The sequence below is a fragment of the Xyrauchen texanus genome, chromosome 34, assembly GCF_025860055.1.
Source record: "Xyrauchen texanus isolate HMW12.3.18 chromosome 34, RBS_HiC_50CHRs, whole genome shotgun sequence".
Taxonomy (NCBI): Eukaryota; Metazoa; Chordata; class Actinopteri; order Cypriniformes; family Catostomidae; genus Xyrauchen; species Xyrauchen texanus.
Window position 1 is genome coordinate 12,629,101 of NC_068309.1, and position 26,670 is coordinate 12,655,770.

The 26,670-nt window shown below is 37.7% G+C and overlaps 3 protein-coding genes across 4 annotated transcripts; all 3 read left to right on the plus strand.

Moving 5' to 3' along the window:
* Positions 1-7,312: 7,312 nt before the first annotated feature.
* chchd10 (coiled-coil-helix-coiled-coil-helix domain containing 10) lies at positions 7,313-10,258 on the plus strand. The gene is made up of 4 exons (XM_052104813.1): positions 7,313-7,499; positions 8,059-8,281; positions 8,549-8,690; positions 10,071-10,258. The coding sequence occupies exons 1-4, from the start codon at positions 7,456-7,458 to the stop codon at positions 10,088-10,090; spliced, it is 429 nt and encodes a 142-aa protein (XP_051960773.1). The 5' UTR covers positions 7,313-7,455; the 3' UTR covers positions 10,091-10,258.
* Positions 10,259-10,827: 569 nt separating this feature from the next.
* ddt (D-dopachrome tautomerase) lies at positions 10,828-16,274 on the plus strand. 2 transcript variants are annotated; one of them, XM_052105031.1, is made up of 3 exons: positions 10,828-11,001; positions 11,224-11,399; positions 14,500-15,232. In XM_052105031.1, exons 1-3 carry the CDS (start codon positions 10,894-10,896, stop codon positions 14,552-14,554), a joined length of 339 nt encoding a protein of 112 aa, XP_051960991.1. In that variant the 5' UTR covers positions 10,828-10,893; the 3' UTR covers positions 14,555-15,232. The 2 variants fall into 2 exon arrangements, with proteins under 2 accessions (XP_051960991.1, XP_051960989.1); XM_052105029.1 differs by lacking the exon at positions 14,500-15,232 and adding an exon at positions 15,247-16,274 and having other exon boundaries at positions 10,830-11,001.
* A 4,857-nt stretch (positions 16,275-21,131) lies between these two features.
* Positions 21,132-26,626, plus strand: LOC127627958 (glutathione S-transferase theta-1-like). The gene is made up of 5 exons (XM_052104586.1): positions 21,132-21,359; positions 23,034-23,121; positions 23,884-24,034; positions 24,583-24,756; positions 25,193-26,626. The coding sequence occupies exons 1-5, from the start codon at positions 21,248-21,250 to the stop codon at positions 25,388-25,390; spliced, it is 723 nt and encodes a 240-aa protein (XP_051960546.1). The 5' UTR covers positions 21,132-21,247; the 3' UTR covers positions 25,391-26,626.
* The last annotated feature ends 44 nt before the right edge of the window (positions 26,627-26,670 follow it).

Genomic DNA, 26,670 nt, shown 5'->3' on the forward strand with positions numbered 1-26,670 from the left:
AAGTGTGAATTTTACCCTCATTCCAACCAGGTCAATTCTCCTCAACCTAAACTCCAACTTAACCCTTTGACGCCACCAGAAGGACCGGCCACAAGAAAGCCAATGAGACTAGCCAGCTAAAGTAGTGACTTTACTCTAAGGACACACTTATAATCAATAATGTCTTCAGGAAAACAAAGGAAGACTGTCCAGCTTAAACACTGGCAGACTTCCTTTAAAAACAATCAACCCCTCACTTTAAAAGAGAGAACCACAATGAGACTGACACACCTCAAATAACAGGGTCACTTTTAAACCCCCATAGGAAGTTTTCTGTCAGGCACCCCAGGTGTGCAATGATGGAAGGATCATAAAAAGAAAAGGAAAGATAGTGACTTCACTTCTGTTTACACTGTCAGCTAAAAGTGAGCATGAGGTGCTTCCTCTGTGTATAAAAAACACTACAACAATGAATCCAACCAAATCTACTGGCTAAAGGCATTTCCACCTAATGAGTACCATTATTTTACCTCAGACTCACACTTTGCTGCAATGGCCTTACAGTGAGCATAGCTGTGATACTCTTTTGTTACTGCGAGCTGTAAATTTAACAGCCTACTCACTGTAAATTCTCTTCCACTGAATATTCAAAGGGCATTTACTGCAGGGGTGTATCAAAGTAAGCAAACAAACTCTGTAGATGCTTTTTTTTTATTAGTTATTTTTCTTTCTTTTTTTCATTTTACACCATTTCATGATGTTTTGGCCATAATAATGGGTATTCCTTTCTTTCACTCTTTGCACACAAAAAGAGCACACCTGCAAAAATCAAAGTCAGCATCTGCAAGGGGTCATATAGGGAGGAGATCCATGGGTTTCTCATCATTGCATCAAGCTGTGGCTGAATCACATAATCGCTGACACCGAGCCACATTGATCCATTTAAGAGAGCGATTGTCTAATGACATAGATCATGCCATTGGTCCAACACAGAGGCTCAGCTTTCCCCAAAGCCATATGTTGGAAGATAAGACATTCAAGTTGTTCGTATCAAGGGCACTTCCGATATTCACCACTGCTCGTAAAGTTAGCCAAGCCTTTAATGTTTAAAAGTAAATGCAATACAAATGTGTCTTTTTTGTCATAAACTGGCGAACCGAATTTTACGAGGTGCCTGGTAACACTTATTTTTGCTTTTACATGAATTTTGATCCGTTTTTCATTCAAGTTAAATGAGTCAAAATGTACAGTATGAATTGTAAACTACAGCTCTGGGGTCTTGTCAGGGGTGAAAATACAAGTTTTCACTGTAGATTACAGCTTCAAAGAGCAGTGACAAGGGCTCCACTGTGTGCAGTAAATGATTAATGTAACATCCAGCGCACTATATTCATGATCTAAATCCATCCTTTCCAGTTGCTTCTCTTTCAACAGTATCATCGTGATCATGTATTTGAAGAGGAGCTGAGATGATACTGAAGCCAATATTTACATATATTTTTAATTATGTTAATAAACTCAATGTTTCAGTTAGATTAACTTCCATATTTTGATTTTGTTCTACACATTTCTGTTAATTGCTCTTAACTTGGAATACCTAGTAAGCTAACTCATACATTTTGATGGCACGTAACTTTAAATTGAACTCTTTGACTGAACTTGATTTGATCTTGGACAGTTGTTCCACTTGTTTAAAATATTTTTTCATAAATTAAAATTACAGTGTAATCTCAATTTAAATACTTCAAATACAAAGGTAACCTAATTGAATTGTACATGTTAAATAAGCATGCCAGAGGGAAATACTATGCTTTGATTAGGATAGTATTTGCTCAATGGGTATCCAATAAAGCGCATTCTTAAATTCTACCTGTTCTCAACCTAAACTAAACTCAATCTCAGCCTATAATGGTTCCCCCAAAGCTCCAACATAAGAGAAACTCTTCTAAATCCAAACACAACAAACATCACCCACTAAGTCTCCCCTTTACATTCATCTTGCACAAAGACGCATTATACAATAACTTCATTTTAACATTTACTCTTCGTATCGAGGGCCATGCAAAGCATAGGAATTAAAATACACAGCCCCAGTTTTTAATGAAAGCATTAAAACAACTTAGTTTAAGTTAAGTTGACATTGTTACAAGATTTTTGTAAGTAAAATGAACAAGAGATGATTCAGTAAAACTGGCAATAGTGAAAGTTCTTTTTTTATTATAATTTTTTAGTGTACTGTAACACATGTAAATCCCCGCTATTAACAAGTGTGTTCAAATAGAAATAATGACCATCGCATTGTAAGCTCCACACTCTACCAGTGAAGCTACAGTAACATCGCTTGCTCTGTTCAAGCCCTGCAGAAAAACAGAACCGATATCTATTTTACATGGTGAAATTAAGTATATGTTTGAGAGACAGTGTATACATGCTGTCTGCTTGATAAGTCTATGTGCACTAAGATTAGATCTCCTCAGGTGAAACCTTTCCCTTAGAGAATGTGAGCTTATGTAATTATACCTCAGACAAGATTCACAGTAGTCTGACTTAGTAAGTCAATGTGCCATGAAAGCTTTGAACTAGTTTGCACCACTAAGTGATGCATTTTTTTAAGAAAAAAAAAAACTACTGTCTGCTGTTTTGAGACTTAATTTCTTTGTTTCAGTGCCAAATTTTTAAAGCGTTTTAAAACTTCATCAGAGAAAGAGAGTGCAAAGTGGCTTGTAACAGGTGGGTATCACTAATGGCGCTGCTTAGGAGGAGAGAGATTTTACTGTGGAAGAATATGCATCCACAAGTTACAACTACCTGAAGCTTACCTTTACTTCTGCTGTCCAATGGGACTTTTCAATAATAAGGAGCCCTGTGAAGAAATTACAGCGCTGCAAGCCTCACATCCCACCAGGATCATGAACCTTTAGGGTAAGAATGGCATTCAGATGCCTCTAATGAAAAAAGCAACAAAAGGATACGATGCATAGGGTTTTGTGTGTGTATTGGTGCACAGTATGTCTTTACTTTGTTTGCCAGCATGTCATGGCATGTTGTGCATATTAACAAGCATAAATCATGCAGTCTTTATGCTTATAACACATGTACCTAGAGATGCATGCATCTTCACCCTTGCAACAGGGTTTATATCAGCATGAAGCTGTAAATGATGTGTTTATTTGTGAAAATATGTGCTGTGTTGATTAAGAGTGCTAAAGCTAAGGTTTTAATCATTGACGACAAGGAGGTTCAAAACAATGGCAGGACTTAAGCCTCTTTTATGCTGTTGTCAGCCTCTTTCGTGGGGTGTAGGAGCACCTCAGTCTGATAAAATACAAGCCAGACTCCTCGTGCACTCCACCATGGAAGCAGCTTCAACTAGACCCCTGAGGGTCTATTAAACGTCACTCAGTGGAAACTTGAAAGGAAGTCTTGGAAATGAATCATACCCTCTACCTCCTCCTCAGCCCGAGCCCTCCATTCCATGTGCCAGTGACCACAAGAAAGAGCACGACAGTTAAGTGAGGGGAGGTTATAAGCTAGCTTTAGTGAAGCTTGTTGTTGACAACTGTGCTACAAGCTAATGTTGGTACAGTTAAGTAGAATATTTTATTATTCTTTTGTTAGTATTTGATGTATAATATTACAAATACACCCATTTTTTTAATTTAGATTAATTTAATGCCCTTTTAAAAAATTATAATTATAAGCCTTAGGTTCTGCTTTTCAAAGATCGTTGAATAAGTCTTTGGGCTCCAAAGCACCTTTTCTGATTTCAAAGTTAAAAAGCCTCCATGACACACATGTACATTTAAATAAAAAATCTAATTAAAAAACACATTTCAGCAGAACAGCCTTCCTTGGAATGTCAGGGTACAAATAAACGTATTGACAATTATGTATAAAAAAGTATAAAATGCCTGTTATTAAGCTGCTATCAGATTGCTAGTTTCTAGTTACATTATAGTTCTTGATGTTGTACAGTTTAACCAAAACTGAAAGGGTTAGTTCACCAAAAAATAAAATCTCTCTCATCATTTGCCATCCCAGATGTGTATGACTTTCTTTCTTCTACAGAACACAACCAAAGATTTTTAGAAGAATATCTCAGCTCTGTAGGTTTATATAATGAAAGTGAATGGGGACAAGAACTCCAAGAGCGCCAACAATGAAATTAAGGAAATCCATTTGACTCCAGTGGTTTAATCAATGTCTTCTGAAGCAATCCAGTTGGTTTTGGTTGAGAACAGACCAAAATATAACTCTTTTTTCACTGTACATCTTGACAGCAGTCTTCTTAGCTATCATGATTTCAAATTCAGTTACATTTCCTATAGCGCCATCTAGTGCTGTGCACATGAGCCAAGCTCTAGGAAGTGTAATCGAGCTTGAAATCATGATCGTGCCTAGAGACTTCAATGACAAGTTGTCAAGTGATAAAGGAGTTACATTTTGGTCTTTTCTCAAACACAACTTATTGGGTCACTTCAGAAGACATTGATTGAGCCACTGGAGTCTTGTGGATTACGTTTATGCTGACTTTATCTCCATTTTGGTGTTCTGGTCACCATTCACTTGCATTGTATAGACCTACAGGGCTGAGATGTTTTTCTTAAAATCTTTGTTTGTGTTCAGCAGAAGAAAAGAGTCATACACATGATCTGGGATGGTATGAGGGTGAGTAAATTATTAGAGAATTTTCATTTTTGGGTGAACTATCACTTGAAGTTGCCCCAAAATTTATTGAAATGCAAATTACATATTAAACAGAGCCTGAATGTTGGTGGCACAACAAAATCGCTATAGCCAAATAATCCCTATGGTTTCTGAACTCTTTCGTTTTTAACTGCTTTTTAGGTTTTGCGAATCATTCTGGAATTCACCGTGGACACCTGTGGAGATCAGATGCACCCAGCATCATCACAGACCATATGGGCACTATATTCCTGTAGAGCCCTGATGATTCTTTAGGTTCACTGTCATGCAAAATGTCACTAATATAGACACATAATAGACCACCTATCATGATGAAATAAAGCAGAACCATTTACAAAGCATAATGCACACTGAATCACTGCCTGCCATCTGAAACTGGGGTGTGAATCACACATGTTTAAGTTCATTTGAGCTCCCCCATGCCACACACTAAGCAGAAATAATCAGGGCAGCTGTAACCACAATGCAATCTTAGACTCTTTGTGCTGTATTTATCTACATGTTTATGTCCCACCAAAGTATTTTAGTCTGCAACACACTATATTACACTTTTCCATTTCACCACGTGACCCTTTTTTGAAAAGACTAAGTGAGACTAAACATATAAGTGATAACAAAAATGATAGTGTGATGTGGTGGTGTTGTAATTCAAATCATTATCTGAACTTTGATTTGGAAGTGATGACACCACAAATACCCCGGGAGATGCTTATGGTCTTTTGGAAATATGTCATTATATTCACACATAAAATATTGAATATATCCTTTATATAAAAATGTATTTAGTTCACACCCCTTTCTCTTCCAAGAAGACCCTTTTTCTTGTTGCGTGATATTCACACCAACAAGAAATTAAGAAATTTTAGGGGAGACCAGGGTTGGTTGGCGACAGGGTTTGGTTGGCACAGAGTTAATTTCTGGTTATTTTGACATTGTTTTCACAAAATTGTAACATCTAAACTTTTTTTTTTCTTTTTTTACCTACACTGATACATTTTGTCAGGGCATTTGAATGTTAAAGTCTGCAAAAATGTTATAGAAATTCTACCAACAAAGATTTTTTAATAGAAATGGTATCAGCTGTATTTTGATATAATATTTGTAAGCATGTGATAAGCTATGCTAGCTGGCTAACATATCAAAAGAATGTGAGTGGGGTTGGTTATCACACTGGGTATAAAAAAAAGAATAGATAATAATAATTAATAACCTTCATACACACTATTTACCAACTTAATACCTCTAAATACACACAATAATGTATGATAGTAATAATAATAATAATAATAACAATAATAATAATAATAATAGGTCTATTACACATACACACCACTCAAGCCAGAGACAATACATTTATTTCATTTGTAATAAAAAAAAAAAAAAAGATCTTTATATAACACAAGTTTAAGTAAATATTTATATATTTATACAAGTTTATATAAGTAAAAAATATTAATATAAATTAAAAACGGTACATTTGTATATATGAATCATAATCATGTTAATACAATCTTATTACTTACATAATAATTTCTTGTATTATTTATAGAAGACAAACATGTGTTGTTCTGTTGTCCTGGTTTAAAATAAACTGTTGTTTGTTTTTCTGTGTGTTGCCTCTCTCTTAAATCTATAGTGTTTTATCACTGTGCCAACCGACCCCACATACTGGCGTTAGTTGGCAAAAATGCACAATATAACTTTGACCAAAAGTCATTCAATATTTGAGTTTTCATTTGTACCTACTTGGGGTATCTTAACGTTTGATCCTCCAGAGATATTCAACAAAGTATGAAAAGGGTACCAACCCCAGTCTCAATCTACAGGGATCTTGGCATGAGCAATCTAATGAGCACATGCTGCATATAAACATAAGTAAATAATTTGTGTTTAAAACAGCCTCTATCTCTGCATTTCTCGCTGTTTTATATGCCAAGCCGAAATTACTCCATTTTGACATTTATTCTGTGCTGGCATGTTACTGCGATGACTCCAATAATAACACCACACACCGACATCTCAGTGCCATCTTGTGGTTGGACTAATATTTTGTCACATGATATAAGATTGACGAACGTCTTGTTTAGATTCCGTATTTAAAAAAGATTTTCCGAAGTTCTCTGGGCAGATTCTTTAGAAAACTAAACAGAAAATATGACTGAAATTATAAAAAAATTAAAAAAAAAATCGTCGAAAATTTGATAAAGGGAACATTTTTTATATAAATGAGTTTTCACGAAGAAATGTCTTGGTCATATTTCATCCCAGAATAAATAATAATAATTTTAAAAATTATAATAATATTAACAATAATAGCCTATCTTTTGCATAAAGAACCTGAAGCCTATTTTAGGACCATTATCTTTTTGTTGTTGAATTGTGATATTATTTTCCTCACAATAAAGCACAGTTCCACCTAAAGTATTGCATTACAGGAATGAGAACGATATTTGTTTCGTGAGACTAAAACATAAGAAGGCACAAGATAACCTTCTATAATTGTTATAAAAGTCAAATGAACCGTATCGGTCACTGATGTTAAATGAATGGCATAGTACATTAACGTCTAAAAGTAGAATTGTGACACTTTTCTAGAAGTCTGACGCGCGCATGCGCCATGACGGTTTTAACCACACAAGGTCATACGCACGTGGGTCTGCTCGGCTGTCATCTAGTATTTTGTGCGTGAGCGTAGTTGATTTAAATACTTTGTCTGCAACGTTATTTGTCAAAATTGTGCTTTCATTACAGTTTGGATCTACCTTTACAATGGCAAGAGGAAGTCGCAGTCGTACTTCACCGGCACCAGCGAGGTATCTGACACAGTTTGACTGACTGTTTTGTAATATCCTTCAACGTCGGATTCACACATCCTCCGTGAAAGCTGCAAGCTTTGATAACCGACGCAAAATAGACTGTAGACTGTAAATAAAATTCACTAGACTATTTCTCATCAATGTACTTTCATATGAGTGATTCTAGTCAGTCATGCCCTTTCCTTTATACAGAGCAGTAGGGTAAAGGGTCAAACTAAACCATATTACTGTCATGCTAATAAGTTGTATTTATTTTTGCATAATGTCTGTTATTTAATTACGCAAGCCAGGTTTAGATTTGCATTGTCTTCTTTCCATCTGAAGTTGCCAAAAGCACCTCAAAGACTTCTCTGCGAGGTACTTACTGATTCAGTTTATGTCACAAAGCATATGGATTTCCATTTGGGCTGCACTTTTATGAGATTGTTTTGTAGTTTAGAGGGCATTTGGCATTTTTTATGTAAGACCTTGTTTAAACTAGTTAACAGACATCACATGATGCCACCTCTGTACACACACGCACACACTAACACATTTCATCTTTGTTTCTTCTCAGTGCTCCTGCCCCATCTTATGCTCCTGCCCCAGCACCACCTCCTCCAATGGCAGTGGCTCCAGTCCAGCCCAAGCAACCAGGCCTCATGGCCCAGATGGCCACCACAGCTGCCGGAATGGCCGTTGGCTCAGCTGTAGGACATGTGATGGGCAGTGCCATCACAGGTGCTTTTAGTGGAGGCAGCAGCAGCTCAGAGGCACCCAAACCAGCACCAACCTATCAGGTGCGCTAAAAGAGCTTTGCGATTCCTTTTAGAACAATAAGTGCTATTTAGTCAAAAAAATTGATCAAAATAGATAACATTTAAGGCAAGTGACACTCTCAGACTGGCCCCAGGCCATCCTTATTGTTGAGCCCTGTCATAGGTTTTATCTTTGCCAAATGGTTTTATCTATCTAAAACATACAGAGAGGACTTCGGATATCTTATCTTGTATATGCCTTTCTGAATTCCTATTTTTGTCTCTGTCTTTTGAATTTGTGCATTTCAGGAGCCTTCACGACTCCCAACATCTCAGTCAGGCCCGTGTCTCTTTGAGGTGCGGCAGTTCCTGGACTGTGCAACGACTCAAGCTGATCTCAGCTTGTGTGAAGGTTTCAATGAAGCTCTTAAGCAGTGCAAACTCTCACATGGTAATCCTCTCATCTACACTGACATAAGACTAGGTCCTCATGTTGGACAGTTCTGATAACATGTGGCCTGTGATGTGCATTTCACAGACAGTGCAAAGATATTCCATTTGTTTTTGACTTCCACTCTAATACGCTTTCATTTGAAAACTCATTAATTTTGCTACAATTTGGGCTTTTTTGTACAGTGAAAACTGAGCTTTTCGAAAAAGCTTTCACAAGTGGATACATTTGAAAACTCTAGGTGTGTCCCAAACTGCAAACTTCTGCACTATTTTACATAATTTTGAAGTGTTAGTTGTGCGAGTAGTATGTTTACACTGAAAATGCAACTAAAATAAGTGTACTACAAGTACCCAGATGATGCTCTTTTTCAACCATCAAAACGGACTGTGGAATGTGCACTCTGCGCACGTGGCTTGCTGTACATAACGGAAGGGGCGGAGTTACCGTTAGCAATGGTGATCTGGTAAATGGTAAAAATTGGAGAATAATACAACTAGTGAAACTTCTTTGAAGACAGCACCTTACAATAGTGAGTTAAACGCTTTACCATCATACCATGCTGTGTGAATACAGTATGTATTTTATTGAGATAGAAGTGTTGAACTGAGGGTGGATAGCGTGATAAAGCTAGCAACAACACAATGCTTGGGTTTGAAACTTCATTTAGTCGGCTGTTAAACAGCAAAAGCTTCCTTGTAGTGAAAAACGTTAAGTGTTCCATTTGGAATAATACTACACTTTGAAAATTCATAAAATTCATGGCTGAGTGCATAGTACATTTTGTAAGTGCATAGTGTATTGTGTGTCATTTGGGGCACAGCTCTGGTCTTCGCGTTGTAGTGTGGACAGGCAAAATGGAGATATTCAAAAACAATGATGCATTTGTTATCATATTACGCAGTTATATCAACAATCAAGATGACTGCCCATGTTGTATCTGCATTGTTGTGCCTGCTATCCATGCAGCGTTGTTAAAGATAAATGTACAACCTTATCACGACAGGAAGTTTGTTCAGAATTGCTGTCCGGCAGTAGAACACAAGGACAATTGTGATTCAGACCATACATGGAAATAACGTAGGGCCACGCTTATATTTTTTAAGCATGCACAGTAAGGGGATTTAAGATTTTTTAAGACGTTTCAGTGTGGAGGAGCAACTTTTAGGAAACGTTTGAAAATGGCAATTTGGCGGAGAGCGTTTCAGAAACGAAAACAACATTTTCAAATTCTTCCAGATTAATGTGGATGTAGCCTAATATAGTTTGAAATTGTTTTGTAAGAAATACTCAGTCTTTATACTTATTGTACTAATTTTAATTTGTCATACAACTGTACTGTTTGCCTTTGAATTACTTTTTGATATGTTGCCCTTTTAGGTGTGTCATCCCTGGTATAAAGAAGAACCTGGAAAGATCGTCAAATGAAAACTCTAAATGTAGATAAATAAACTATTGATCCAGAATCTCAATATCACCAGCAGTTAATGAGCATTACTTGTGTTTTTAGTTGTGAAATTTACTCTTTTTAATATGTGACCGTGTAAATGAAGTTGTACAATTAAAGAGTTGCTATTTAGTTTTTCTCTCTACTCTTCTTTGGTTGTTATTTGGTCACAAATGTCACATTGAATACATACCATAATTCGTTCAGTTGCTGCTCAGTATCTTTTATATATAGTGTGGATGGTGCCGATTTGGAAAGTGTTTCTGTGTCACAATCTTGTTTATTATTTACACTGATCTAATGAACTTTAGAATTGGAGTTACAAAACAAGCCTTATTGATATGGCAGGCTTTACAAACTAAATGAGCACACTTGATTACACAATCTACATTTATGCAGACGCTTTTATCCAATCTAGTGTTTGTAATAATGGGGGGGGGGGGGTCCTTACTGCATTTTTACACAAACAGAAGACAGCAGAAGATTGAATAAGGCATGCAGCATGGAAATTATTATATAACGTTGCGATTTCATTACCATGAATTTTGGCAAATTTATATCTACAGTTTTTCTCTGACATGCCATTGCTTAACTTTGGAGGCGTGGGGGGAATAAAGCCTACATAACTCAAAACCTTTCCAATCACAAAGCACAGTGAACAGGCGTCTCCTTCTTTCAACCAATCAGAGTGGGTATTGTATCATCAGGAAGAGGGACTGTAGCGGTTCACATTAGTTGTCAGCTGAAACTGAAATAATGCCGTTCATTGATTTGGAGACAAATTTACCTGCAAGCAAGTTTTCAGAAGACTTTCTGAAAAGACTATGTACTACAACGGCTGCAGCTTTGGGAAAACCAGAAGACGTGAGTATTGTAGCATTAACAATGCAATTAAAAAGCTATGTTGCCCTCAGTAGATATGGATACATTTTTCTCTCCACGTCAATCTCGACCTTGATTAAATGACAATGCATGAAGTATCAGTTAGGGTCCAGGGAAGTTCCGCGTGCAAATACATGTGTAGAATGTTGCTGTTCGTTCGAAGTAATCCATTATCATATTGTAATCATTCGTTTATTTCTCCAGAGGATGAACCTTGTGGTAAAGGCCGACCTGCCGATGTTGATCGCGGGGTCCTGCTCCCCGTGTGTGATGTTGTCCGTGTCTGCCATCGGAGTGACTGATACTGCTGAGAAGAATAAGGAACACAGTGCCAAAATATTCCAGTTCCTGACAGGAGAGCTTGGGCTAACTGATGACCGGTAATATGAAAGTAGCAAGAGCCGTGTAATATAATGGGGCGATGTGAATGTGAAAAGTGACCCTAATGCCTGAGACCACATTGAACATGTGTGATTTTGTTGTTGTTGTTGTTGTTTTAAATCTGAGAGATTAACAGAAATGTTATAGTAGGTAAAAAAAAAAAAAATCAAAGACTTCAAATATATATATTTTTTACAAATCTGCACCATTCCTATGTTTTTCTTCAATGCAGTGTAATGTAAATTTGTCACATTGTTAAAGGGATAGTTCACCCAAAAAATGAAAATTCTCTAATAATTTCCTCATGCCATCCCAGGTGTGTATGACTTTCCTTCTTCTGCAGAACACAAACGAAGAATTTCTCAGCTCTGTAGGTTCGTGCAATGCAATTAAATAGTGACCAAAATTTTGGAGCTCCAAAAAGCACTTAAACGCAGCATAAAGGTAATGGATAAGACTCCAGTGATTTATATCCATGTATCATAGCGATTTAATCAATTTTGGGTGAGAACCAATGGCATACGGGACACCCCCGCAGTGCTAGGGGGCCCCGCCCTTATGGGGGAACCCGTCGCAGATTTACCTATCTACGAGTAGCCTTTGGTTTTTAGAAAATAAATCAATTCTTGCAAGAACTCAAAACCTTTGCAGGGATGCCAATTCCCCATTAATTAGCATCACCATCAAATATTTACCCATTGGTCCAACATTTAAATATTCAGTGTTCGTCAGAGCTGTGGTGTGGGCACACCCCTCCCTCTCTCCCCACTGTGTGTTATCATTGTTCATAGGCCAATTTCACACTACCACGTTTGTCGCTTCAGGATATGGCCCCCGCAGTGTAAACTGACATTTTTCTGTTAGTCTCCCTTTGTCTATTTGGGTCGGCTCTGCATTACTGCAAGTGAAAACAGCCCATTCAGAGAGAATCATTGGCAGTGGCTCTTCTCCCTCACAGCTGTACAGTGCCAGAAAAGAGAAGCAGTGCTGGATAATCACGTCTGGTCCGATCACTCGCACCATGGACTCTTTCATGAACACAGACACTCCTGTCATCTCTCTCTCTCTCTCTCTCCGATATTTCATCTCATTTATGTACTTCTGTCATCATAAAAAAAAAACTGAGTGCGGTAAAGTTCCATAACCTCATAATATTGTTGATTAATGCACATTTTAATATTGTTATAGAATTATATAATATGTTGTAATTAACTATTACTTATAGTTCCTTATTGCTCTCTGCTACTTTCTTAATTTGATAATGCACATTGTGTTTATGGATATAATTTATGAAAACCGATAAATCATTGCAGATATTGCGCAGCTGTTATTTATTAAACACCACTCCATCCTGCCTAGTGTCCCCGATGTTGCAACAGCTCTGAAGTTGTTTTTAACTTTACTGTAATGGTTGCAACAGCTAAAAGATCATTCTAGAAATTGATAGTGATCAAGACAATTCTCTGAGCACAATGACACAAGAAAGGCTGTTCATTTGATAAAAGAATAAATAAGGTGAACGATGAAGGTAGCACCTCCTAATATAGCAATAAAATCAGAGAGCGGCACGTTTGCCTGCATGATCATAAAATAAAAAAATATTCCATCAGGGATTTAAATCAGATTAAAGCACAATATATATATACAATCACTACACATACATTATATAGCCTATATATAATGTTTTAATAATAAGATCAATTAATAGCATCAATAACACTGTGACATGGCGGAGGGCGGGGCCGGGTCATGATGCTACACACCTGACCCCTAATCAGGCTAATCAAGCCTCAGAGAGGGATAAAGGCCGACTGGAGACTGCAATGGGACAGAGAGAGAGATTTACAGGCAGCTGTCCGACTGCAGTCTCCAGTCGGCATTTATCCCTCTCTGAGGCTTGATTAGCCTGATTAGGGGCCGGGTTTGTAGCATCACGACCCGGCCCCGCCCTCCGCCCTGTCACAACCACTAATAATAATTTATCACTGTATGCAAAATCTGATATTTTATAACATTAACTCAAGTATATGTAAATGGGGGAGATGGCCTCAACAGTGTGTTGCAGCAGGTGCACAACGTCGTCCCACTGCTTGTGGGAGGGGCCCATCTCGTGCTTTGCGGGGAGCCGACAGTTGTGCTCTACGCCACTGGTGAGAACAGATTAAAATGTAACTCCTTTTTCACTATAAATCTTGACATCAGTAGTCTCCTTGGCGATCATGATTGCAAGCTCAATTACACTTCCTAGCAGCATCTAGCGCCAGAGCCCATCTGAAGGGGAGCCTACAAGGTTAGCATAGATTAGTATAATGTAATGGCCACCTGTCTGTCAATCATTAACCTGTTTTACACCAAAAAATCCTTTTGGAATGAACTATGTGCAGAGTGTACTATGATAAATTGCTGTTTTATAAGGCAAGTCATGGACGGATTTGCGACAGGTTGCTGATAGTTTACAGCTCTCCCAATATATTTGTATGGTATCCGCAAACTATGACTTACTGTCGTAACACACTAGTTTATCTTTACGCTCTCTCCTATGGCAAAAGTGTGGATGTTGTTATCTCAGTATAGTAGATCTCTCCTAGCACTGTGGGCATGTGTCAAGCACTAGGAAGTGTAACTGAGCTTGAAACCATGATTGTGCCTAAAGTCTGCAATGGCAAGATGTACTGTGAAAAAGGAGTTACATTTTGGTCCGTTCTCACCCAAAACCGATTGGATCGCTTCAGAAGATATGGATTAAAACACTGGAGTCTTATGGATTACTTTAATGTTGCCTTTATGTGCTCTTTGAAGTTTCAGAATGTTGGTCACCACTCACTTATATTTATATTGACCTACATAGCTGACATATTCTTCTAAAAATCTTTGTTCGTGTTCTGCTGAAGAAAGAAAGTCATACACATCTGACATGAGGGTGAATAAATTATGAGAAAATGTAAATTTTTGTGCAAACTATAAGTCTTTTGAATGAAAGGTCAGATTCCCTTGCTTTCACTAAAGTGCACTACATGCTTTATTATATATTTTTAATTTGTTTTCCCTTTTTCTCCCAATTTGGAATGCCAAATTACCAATGTGCTCATGGTGGCATAGTGACTTGCCTCAACCTGTGTGGCGGAGGACGAATCTTAGCAGCCTCTACGTCTGACACCGTCAACCCGCGCATCTTATCATGTGGCTTGTTGAGCGCATTACCGCAGAGACAAAGCACTTGTGGAGGCTTCACGCCATCCACCGCGGCATCCACGAACAACTCGCCACGCGGCCCAACAAGAGCGAACAACATTATAGCGATCACGAGAAAGTTACCCGGTGTGACTCCACCCTCCCTAGCAACCGGGCCAAATTGTTGCTTTGGAGACATGGCTGGAGTCACTCTGCATGCCCTGTGATTCAACAGGGGTGGTAGCCAGCATCTTTACCACTGAGCTACCCAGGCCCCCTACACTACAAATTAATATATATTTTTTTTAATTCAACAAATTTAATTTACTCAATGTTATGCTGATAATATAATTTGTAATTAAAATGTTGCATTTAATTAGAAAAAATGCAAATGATAGTTCCCCAGGGATATTCTAAAATTCATATACATTTTTTATAAAATTAGAATTTTTATCCTGGTAGCCGGGAGAGTGTGTGGGATTTTTTTTCCATTTCGTTGACTATCCTGATTATATAACTTGTAATACATTTTTTGTTGTTTCCATTTTATTAGAAATATGTAAAACATTAGCATGTTCACTAGTGTTCTCAGACTTTTGGACATCTCTGTTGTGCTGTAGGGTTTGCACAATTTAACATCCCGATTATCTCCAACTATTTTCTGTTCTGTTTTAGTATTGTTATCAGGTTCTACCCTCTGGAGCCATGGCAGGTTGGGAAGAGAGGAACGGTGATGAGCTTCTTATAAGACTCTACATTCTATCTTTGAGAGTGAATTGTTGTTATATGGTTGCAATGTGGGATTAAACTAGATGGACCTGCTTTGTTGCTTGGTGGGTTCAAGATCAGAATTTATGTCCATGTGTAAACTGATATTATACTAATATTATACTAATATTTTGAATTAAAATCTTCATATTTTCCCTCATTTGGTTTGATTTGATAAATTAAAAACAACCATAAAATACATCTAACAAGCATTGCTCATTAATGTTTTTTATAAAGAACATCATTGTCATAGATGTGAATTAGACTTAAAGCTGAAGTATGTAATTTCTGTGACACTAGTGCCACCAAATTAAATTGCACAAATACAGTTATTGTTTTCAAAACAGCTTTCTTTTTGAATATGCCCCTCATCTGCCATTGATAAAACAAATAGATAGTTCCGCCTCCATTTCACACCATTAATTGAATAATGTTGTTTGGGCAGGTTGCTCAAAACAAACAGGAATTTCCATGGTGCCACAGAGACAGTGTTTACAGTTTTTGAGAACATTAACCCATGAATGGATTACCTATAGTTGTCTTGCATATTAAGATGGGATAGAAGAAAGCATTTTAACACTAAAAAAAGTTCAGCTTTAAAGTAGACATCAATCAATCAAACACTTGGACATTTTTTTTCTCCTCAAGAAAATGTATGAGAAAGGCTACGATCCAGAGATTTTTAAAGAGCTTTAGGCCACTGAAGTCACTGCACAGGCTATTGCAAATCAATGGGCAACCTGGTGGTCCTGGGTCATCACATCTGGCTGAACCTCACAGAAATACGTGATGACAGCAAAAGCGCTCCTTACGAGCACAGCCCTATGAAGTGGAATGCAGAGCTTGCTGTTCCTTCTGAACCTGTCCTGAAAAAGGCTCAATTAGAGACACACACTGCTGTTTGTCAGGAAATAAAAATGTTTGTTCAAAATGTTGCTTCTGTGTCTCACATTCAAATAAAGAATGTTAACCTTATAATCAGTTCAAAGTCCTGCCCTTCAGAATGTCTCTGGCTCCTCTCACATTCACAAAGTGAATGATGCAGTACTCGCCCCTCTGAGCGGTGTGCGCATTTTGAACAACCTAGATGATTGGCTATTACTGGCCCAATCAAAGGCTCTATTACACACAGGGACTTATTGTTCCAACATCTGAACAGCCTGGGCCTCAATGTTAACTGGGCAAATAGCATGGTGGCAGATGCTTCCAACACTGCATTGTGTGACAGACTCCCGGCATTTGGCACCTGGATGGGTGCGTGGAGAGTGCGGCACATCAACCGCCTGGAGCTGTCTGCTGTTTTCCTAGCCTTGAAGGCTTTTCAATCCGAAATAGTTAATTATCAAGTTCTGATTTGCTCAGACAACACGACATTTGTGGTGTATATAAATCGCTGTGACAAGGAGGAGAGCGTGGCTGGGCCATGATGACGCATCAGCGCTGAATCAGCTGAGAGCGAGATAAAGGGGAGCCGGAGACGAGAGAGAGATGCACACAGCCACGTTGCATGTTTCTCTGTATTTGTTTATTATTGTTTTATGTTGAGTTTCTTATTACATTTTGTTTACTGTTCAGCTGCTTCCCACCTCCTCCTTGCCCGCCGTTTATCTGTTACAGTGGTGCCGAAACCCGGGAGGGAGGAGGGATGCGCTGTTGCCTAGTCCTCGCTGCTGCCATCCACCAGTGGTGCAGCCGCTTCTGTCTGACTGGGGATGGAGAGATAACTGCCAGCCACTGAGAGTGTCCACCAAAGAAGGGGAGGAGTTTTTCCTTCAGCCAGGGGCCGGAGAACTCGCTGCCGTCCGCCGGGGGAGGAGCGAGCTGGCATCTGCCAGAGGGCGAAAGAGCAGTTGAGGACCGGGCGTCAGCTCTTCTGGGAGCCAGCGAAAAAGTTCTTCTCTCTCTCCTCACTCTCTCTCTCTCTCTCTCTCTCGGTGTGTGTCTCCGCTCACCTTTTCCCCCACTCCTTGTCTCTCCCCCATGTTCACGGGAGGCGGGGTGGACAACCGGCTGACAGAACGGCCGGAAGGGCAGCATCTCCCCTCCAGAGATGGAGGGGGAGTTGGTCAGACTGGTGGCGCCCCGGCCTGAATCTGGAGGTGGAGGAGTGTGATGAGGAGGGGGGCTAGGATCAGCTGATCAGCGAGAGAGCGAGATAAAGGGGAGCCAGGTGCGCCACTTTAAGTGCTCTGTGTTTTGTAGATGATAGAAAGCAGAGCACTCTAAAGTGAGCAGCACATACAGACTAGTCTCAATCAGCTCCCTTGTTCAGTAGTCAGTGCACTGATAAGGGAGTCTGACATTTTTGTATGTCTCAATTGCAAAATCGTTCCAGTGCAATGAAATGTTCGCTCCCTAGAAAATCCCAGAATGCACCGTAAAAACCAGGGACCATCAGTGATTATTTAGCAGATATGGGCCACTTCTATTAAAATGAATGGGAGAAATTGGAATGCTCAACCCAGGAGCTCTGAGCGCCCAACGGATGTAGAAAGGAAGTCCTGCCTTACAGTTTAAAGAGCCAATCACCTTTTAGATACAGACATCACCTATCAATCAATGAACGTGCATGTGCATTAGCTATACAGGCTGGGAAAATTGTAGTATCACACAATGGAAGTATCACAATTTATGATTACAGTAATGTCAGATTTTATTGCTGATTTGAAATATGTTCTTTAATCGTAACCTTGACCAACCATTTTTGAGATTTTGGTCTTTCTCCATACAAGTAGATAGGAGCTGCACTGGCATGACTGGAAATAGCCTCCAGAGATTGTTCCAAAGAAGGATAACAGTGGACTGACTTACAAGAAAGAATTTGGGAGCATCGTTGCTCAATACGTTCCCTTCCCAGAAACATTGTCATGTCTTCTAAAGTCTCAAGTCATTGAAAGATGAGCACAAGTGTAAAGAGTTGTTAAAAGTAGTATTTTGATTAATGAAGAGATTACTTTAAATATTAAATGACAATAAAATGCAGTCTATTCAGTTGGAAAACATTTATCCATATAAATGATGCAATCCAACATTTGAACAGCAGTGGAACACTTTCTTATTATGTGTTACATTCATATGAGCAGACAGAATTTTGGACCAGCAGAAATGGAAATAAATTTGTCATGTCAGCATTTAGCTCTATGCTAAACTAAAAGGCTATTTCTAGTCATTTTTATTATCAAGAAAATCCATGTTAAATAATAAAAAAAAAAAGTTATCTAGTAAGACCTTTAAAAATCCTAATCATGATGAGTATTGTTTTATTTTTCTGTAAAAATATCTAAAACATTTTTTTTTTTTAAACATAAAACAGTATCCATTTGCTTTATCTTGTTTTAAAAGAAACACTCATAAGATATTTAAGTTTTTCAGAGAATGTTTTTTAATGTGGATTTTGTCTTGCTGTACTGGCAGATTTTTTTTTATCAAGTGAAAAAATCTGCCAGTGCTGAAGAAGTAATCCACAGTATTTATATATTTTAACTGACCTTGAGTAATCTAAAGGAATACTTTACAAATTACATTGTACATCATATATTCTGTAATCTGTAGTGGAATACATTTTAAAAGTAACCCTCCCAACCCTGCATAGGGTGCTGATTGAGACGCACCCTGGGCCATGTAGCCTATATATATATATATATATATATATATATATATATATATATATATATATATATATATATATAGGTCTGATTAAAGTCAGAACTTTACACACACTTAGGTTCAAGTCATTAAAACTCTTTTAACCACTCCACAGATTTCATATTGGCAAACTATAATTTTGGCAAGTCGTTTAGGACATGAGTAATTTTTCCAACAATTGTTTACAGACAGATTGTTTCACTTTTAACTGACTATATCACAATTCCAGTGGGTCAGAAGTTTACATATATTAAAAGCAGCTTGGAGAATTCCAGAAAATTATGTCAAGCCTTCAGGCAATTAGCCAATTGAATTCTGATAGGCTAATTGAAGGTGTACCTGTTGAATTATTTTAAATCCTACCTGCAAACTCAGTGCCTCTTTGCTTTGCATCATGGGAAAATCAAAAGAAATCAGCCAAGACATCAGAAAAAAAAATTTGGACCTCCACAAGTCTGGTTCATCATTGGGAGCAATTTCCAAACACCTGAAGGCACCATGTTCATCTGTACAAACAATAGCACACAAGTGTACACACCATGGGACCATGCAGCCATCAAACCGCTCTGGAAGGGACACATTCAGTCTCCTAGAGATTAACGTATTTTACAATTACATTTATTCATTTGGCAGATGCTTTTATCCAAAGCGACTTACAAAAGAGTAAAACTTAAGCAAATCATCTTAAGGAGACAGTGATACAAAAAGTGCCATATTACAAAGTTTCACTAGCATCAGAATATTATTCAAAACAGATGGGAAATGGGTAGACGAGTATCTATATCCACAGTAAAATGAGTCATATGTTGACATAACCTGAAGTCTGCTCTACAAGGAAGAAGCCACTGTTCCAAACCTGCCACAAAAAAGATAGACTACAGTTTGCAAGTGCACATGGGGACAAAGATCTTTTTGGAGAAATGCCCTCTGGTCTGATGAAACAAACATTGAACTGTTTGGCCATAATGACCATTGTTATGTTTGGATGAAAAAGGGAGAGGCTTGCAAGCCGAAGAACACCATCCCAACCATGAAGCATGGGTGTGGCAGCATCATGTTGTGGGGGTGTTTTGCTGCAGGAGGAACTGGTGCACTTCACAAAATAGATGGCATCATAAGGAAGGAAAACGGTGTGGATATATTGAAGCAACATCTCAAGACATCAGGAAGTTAAAGTTTAATCAAAAAGGGTCTTTTAAATGGAGAATGAACCCAAGCATACCTTCAAAGTTGTGGCAAAATGGCTTAAGGACAATAAAGTTAAGGTATTGGAGTGGCCTCAATCTGATAGCACATTTGTGGGCAGAACTTAAAAAAACAACGTGTGCGAGCAAGCAGGCTTACAAACCTGACTCGGTTACACCAGTTCTGTCTGGAGGAATGGGTCAAAATTCAAGCAACTTATTGAGAGAAGCTTGTGGAAGGCTACCCAAAACGTTTGACAAGTTAAACATTTTAAAGGCAATGCAACCAAATACTAACAAAGTGTATGTAAACTTATGACCCACTGGGAATGTTATAGAAGCTGAAATACATAATTCTCTCTACTATTATTCTGACATATCCATTCTAAAAATAAAGTAGTGATCCTAATTGACAGGGATTGTTTTCTACGATTAAATATCAGGAATTGTGAAAAATATATTTAAATATAATTGGCTAAGGTGTATGTAAACTTCTGACATCAACTGTGTGTATGTGTGTGTGTATGTATATATATATATATATATAACAGTACTGTCTATATGTAAAATTATGCAATGCTATGTTAAAAAATGTAACTAAAGTAATTCTATTTTAATTTGATTAAAGTTTTAATGAATTCATTTGAATAGACACAATTTTATTAATAATAATAATAATAAAAATTAAACTGTTGAATGCGGAATTCAGAAAAAATAAACATCTAATAACCACAATATCGCCTACGTCATGACCTCTTGTGTATTTTGTATATACATGAGGAAAACGATGATCTGAAATAAATAAACTTTTCATTTCAATTTAGTTTCGAGTTTATTTGCAGCTTACAGTTTATTGGACCACTTTAAACGGGTCTTTCTGAGCGAAATTCAATAAACCCATGGTCAGAAGATGCAATGAGCTCGACTGTCCCATTCTCTACAGTTTGGGATTGGCTATATGGATCAGAGTTTACTGGGGGCGTGGAATAATAGATATTTCTGCAGCAGTGTGGATCAGTCTAGGCTAGATTCACTTCTATTGCTGTTTTCTCGGTTTGTTTTCGATCAGGTCCTTTAAAATGTCTTTGGAAATGTATTTGGATCTTCTTTCGCAGCCTTGTCGCTCTGTTTACATTTTTGCGAAGAAAAACAACATCCAGTTCGACTACAAGAAGATAGCGTTGTTTGAGGGTATGGGACAGTGAGAAAGTGTAATCTGACCTTTTGTTGCACTAGGGAATGCTAGTTTACTTTGATCTGGCAACTTTCAAATGTTTGTTGTCTTGCTATGTGATGTTCTTTGCTTTATAATCAAATGAAACTATGTTTTCCCGAGTGTCATGTTAGTCGTAGCCTACAATGTTTTGTAATGTTGGCGTTAATACTAGACTATCTTCGCTGCGGAAAGTAGCGCGATGACGTAGTGGATGTATTTAATATGCACGCGCACAGCTACATATGATTATATTCTCTAAACAATATTTGATTATTTAACGTTGTCAGTGTGGCATCTAGCCTATGCGCATTTTTGTTTGACAGGTTATATTAACCTAGTGGCAACTGAAAGTTGGTTGTTACTGCCAAATCATCCATTTAACAAATGCTATTTTGTCTCTGGCAGCTTTAAAAATTGATGTTTAATTGAAATACTGAATATATGCGTTGATTGTATTTTATCTCCACGAAACTACTTGTGCCTTATAGTAATCTACCATTGCAGGGTGCAAAGTGCGGTAAAGTTAGTTGTATATGTGACATTCGCGACAGTACCCATTAAACTCTCGTGCCTATAACATTTTCAAGCCAAACCAACTTGGAAATGCGTGAATATGTTTTCTTTTCCTAGTAGCTACAAGGCCCTGATGCTGGCATACAAAACAGTCACTGGGTCTGCTCCAGTATACCTAAAAACATTTATGGAGAGCTACGTTCCCACCAGCCTGCGGTCGGCTAAGGAACTTCACCTTGTCGTACCAATACAAAGAGTCACCAAAACACTTTCCGGACTTTCAGTTTCATCATACCACGGTGGTGGAATGACCTTCCCAACTTAATCCGGAAGCTAACTCACTCTCTATCTTCAAAAAACGGCCAAAAACACATCTTTTCCAAAAGCACTTAACTGGTCACTAAAAAAAAAAAACATTTTTTACATTTCTTGCTGCACTTAAATCTGTTTTGTATACTATTCTGATGATAGTGAAACTTTGTATTATGGCACTTTTCGTACCACTGTCTCCTTAAGATGATTCGCTTATGTTTTCCTCTTTTGTAAGTCGCTTCGGATAAAACGTCTGCCAAATGTATGTAAATGTATTACAAAGCTGAATTTTAAAAAAGATTTTATTTTCATATCAATTTTATTAGCCCTATAAATCAATTAAACAATTTAACTATTTTATATTATGACATCACAACAAATATGTAATGTTCTTATATAAATATAAATATATATAAATATAATCACTTTCATGGCACAAGGGTCTGTTTGTGGAATTTACATTCTATATTTTTTCAAATAAATATAGTAACGTAAATGTTTGGAACTCTAACTAAAAATATATCAGTATATAACAGCTCCGAACATTTTAAACGCTATAAAACATGTTCTTAATCCACTACGTAATGGATGTCCATGACGTAGTAGATTAAATCCACTACCTCATCACGCTATAGTCCGCAGTGAGTACCTCTTGGTTAGTACAGGCATTGCAAAAAATTGTTGGCAGTGAGTCATACTCTGGCAGACATGTATTGTGCCAGCAAAAACTTCCATTATGTCTAATTGTGTTTAAAAGTTCACTGATATTATTACTGTAGGCATATTTGTTCAAAATGTAAATATTGCACATTTCTGTCCATCAGGTCAGCAATATACTGAAGAGTTTGGTAAAGTCAGCATGCTAAGAAAAGTACCAGCAATCAGAGATGGAGACTTTTGCTTGGCTGAGAGGTCTGTGGTCTATGGAATCCTGTTTAATCTGTTTTACCTATTCTTTCTTAAATGGATAGTTCGCCCCAAAATGAAAAATTGTCTTTCTTTCTTTCTTTTGCAGATCACAAATGAAGATTTTCATCTGACCTCTGTAGGTCTGTGGTCTGTAGTGAATGGTGACCAAAATGTTGAAGCTCCAAAAAGCACATATAGAGGTAACCCTTAAGACTCCAGTGGCTTAGTCTTCTAAAGTGATCTAATCGATTTTGGGTGAAAAAAATTTGTAACACATTTTTCACTATAATCCTTGACATCTCTCCTTGGCGATTCTCCTGATGATGCGACAAGCACTAGGAAGTGTAATCAAGCTTGAAATCCCGATTGTGTCTAGAGACTGCAATGACAGGACTTGAGTAATATTTTGGTTTGTTCTCACCCAAAATCAATTAGATCGCTTTAGAAACATGGATTAAACCACAGGAGTTTTATGGATTACCCTTATGCTGCTTTTATGTCTGTTTTGGAGCTGCAACATTTTGGTCACCATTTATTTGCATTGTATGGACCTACAGAGCTGAAATATTTTTCTAAAAATCTTTGTTTGTGTTCAGCAAAAGAAAGAAAGTCATACAAGAAAGTAATCTGGGATGGAATGAGGGTGAGTAGAGGATGAGAGAATTTTCATTTTGGGGTGAACTATTCCTTTAAGGATTTAAAAGTTGTCTTTAATTGTCTTTTGTAAAACAGTTTTGAGTAAATTAATGCATAATTATCCTGTAGTATTGCAATTATGATGTACCTGGCAGAGAAGTTCCACACTCCCGACCACTGGTACCCAGTCGACTTGAAGAAGCGCGCCAAAGTAAATGAATATCTGTCATGGCAACACTCTGCCATGCGTATACATGGATCCAAGATTCTCTGGTTCAGGGTGAGTGAAGAGCAGCAAACACTTTAAAACAGTTTAGTATGATCAGAATGTCAAAAGTAGGTTTAATTAAATTTGGATATATTAAGTAATTGGTAAATTGCATTTAAACACAATACACAAATATTACTGGGCGCACTGTCTAAATTTTCATTCTTTACAGTAAGTCACTTTAAAGAAGCTATTTGCAATAAACCTATAGCATTTTTAAGCAATATTTTTGAACGTGGGGGGGAGGGGTTAAATCTATGGCAAGGACAGTTTCCCATCCAAGGGTTAAGTATTTATTATTCAATGGCACTCTGGTGACCTGAGCAGGACTTTGATTTCAGCAACTCCCTAGTTCACTCCCATTGCTTGGAGACAATGTGACTGAAACCTTATATTTAGAATTGTTATTTTGCTTCAGCTGCTAGACTACACAGCCCCCCATGAAAACATAAATTATGACTGCCATTATAGGCCAACCATGGACAAATATTAATATTATTTTAGTGTTTTTATGGTATTATTTAAACTCAAAAGTTTACAAGACTGCTTTTTTGTTGTAGCTCCTGATTCCAGCTATGGGGGTAGAGATTCCTAAAGAAAAAATGGACCTTGCACTAGAGGATCTTAATGAATCACTGAATCTTGTTGAGCAGAACTTTCTTCAAGACAAACCATTCATTTGTGGTGATCAAATCTCATTGGCTGATCTGGTTGCTATAGTGGAAATCATGCAGGTATGCTCAAACTATTGACTGAATTCCTGTAATTTTGAATAGATTTCCTTAAAATTACTAAAAGAGAAATTCTGTTGTCATTTACTCAACCTCATGTTGTTCCAAATCTGTATTACTTTCTTTCTTCCATGGAACACAAAAGAGGATGTTAGGTAGAATGTTAGCCTCATTCACCATTGAGATGCATAAAGATGCAATGAAAATGACTAAGGCTGTCAGTCCCTAACATTCTGCCTAGCATCTCCTTTTGGGTTCCCTGAAAGTAATTCAGATGGGTTTAGAATAACTTAAGGGTTAGTAAATTATGACCAAATTTTCACTTTTGGGAACTATCCCCTTAAGTTATTCATCAACGTATGTAGACAAAATAATGATATTGTGCTGATTAAGGGACAGATTTTTAAAAATTATCTGATTGGACGATGATCTGTTTTAGCCTGTAGGTGCTGGTTTGGATGTGTTTGAGGACAGACCCAAGCTCAGGGCATGGAAGGACAGAGTCAGAGAATCAATTGGGGCTGAGCTGTTTGATGAGGCCCATCAGAGCATCCTCTCTGCTCAGGAGATGGTAGAAACCATGGAACCCGGCAAGATGGCGCCATTTAAACCCAAAGTTTTGAAATATTTCCTCTAAATCAACAAACTTTTGTTAAAACCTGCAGATATAAAAATATTTAACCTATAATTGTAATACATCTAATAATGGTCTCATTCATTACATTCCATGTAAGCATTTTGTGTAAGAATAAAATGCATTAATTCATTTGAAGTTTTCATGGAAAATAATTAGCCATCTTTTTGTGTGTACTTTACCTCATGCATGCAATGAAATGTGTGAAATATCATGCCTCCAGCTGTACTCACTTGGACATTTTTAATTTCTGCACTCCCTGTGACCCAAATCATTTAAACCCTCTCAACAAAACATTGTTCCAGAAAATCACTTAACAGCCATGGGAAGGGGCAAAGGATGAATGTTTCCTCCTCCTGTGTTTAAGGAATTATAACTTGTTATCAGATATTATTTCCTGTTTCCTGTTGCCTATTCAGCACGATATAGATTTTTTTTTTCCCTTGAAGAAAAAGATGAGGGTTAAATAACCCTGTTGAGAAAACAGCTAAAACTGGTCACCCATGCCTGGCTGAGCTGGTTTGCCAGCCTGACCAGATTTAAGTGCCAAAAATCCCTCTAAAACCAGCCAGCTACTAGCTAAGACCAGCCAAGTATAAAACTACAAAACCTCTAAAACCAGTCTAATTACTTATTTATTTAAACAGGGAAATGTAGCCTCTAAAAACTGAAAAATCCAGTCTAATCTAGTAGCTGGGTTTTTGGAACATGGTAGCTGGTCTAACCTGGTCATGAGCTGGTCCAAGCTGGTTTTTGGAACATGGTAGCTGGTCCAAACTAGTTTTTGGAACATGGTAGATGGTCCAAGATAGTTTTTGGAACATGGTAGGTAGTCCAAGCCGGTTTTTGGAACATGTTAGCTGGTCTAAACTGGTCATGAGCTGGTCCAAACTAGTTTTTGCTACATGGAAGCAGGTCCAAGCTGGTTTTTGGAACATGGTAGCTGGTCTAAATTGGTCATAAGTGGGTCCAAGCTGGCTTTTAGAACATATTAGCTGATCCAAAATGTTTTTTGAAGATGGTAGCTGGTTGACCGTCAAAGGACTAGTTATGTTCCAAAACACAGCTACCAATTAAAACTGGATTTGTTTTTTTCCTGCAATATCTTTTACAGGTGTAAGGTGTTAGATTCATTACCCATGTTTTAGAATGTATGTAAGTTTAGTTTACATACAGTTTATGGCTTGAATTGCTTATTTTCTTTTCTTACTTTTCCTTACCTTTCAAATGCAGTTGGAATTCGGTTGTGGCTCTCTGTTAAGAATGTAACTAGTAAAGAATTG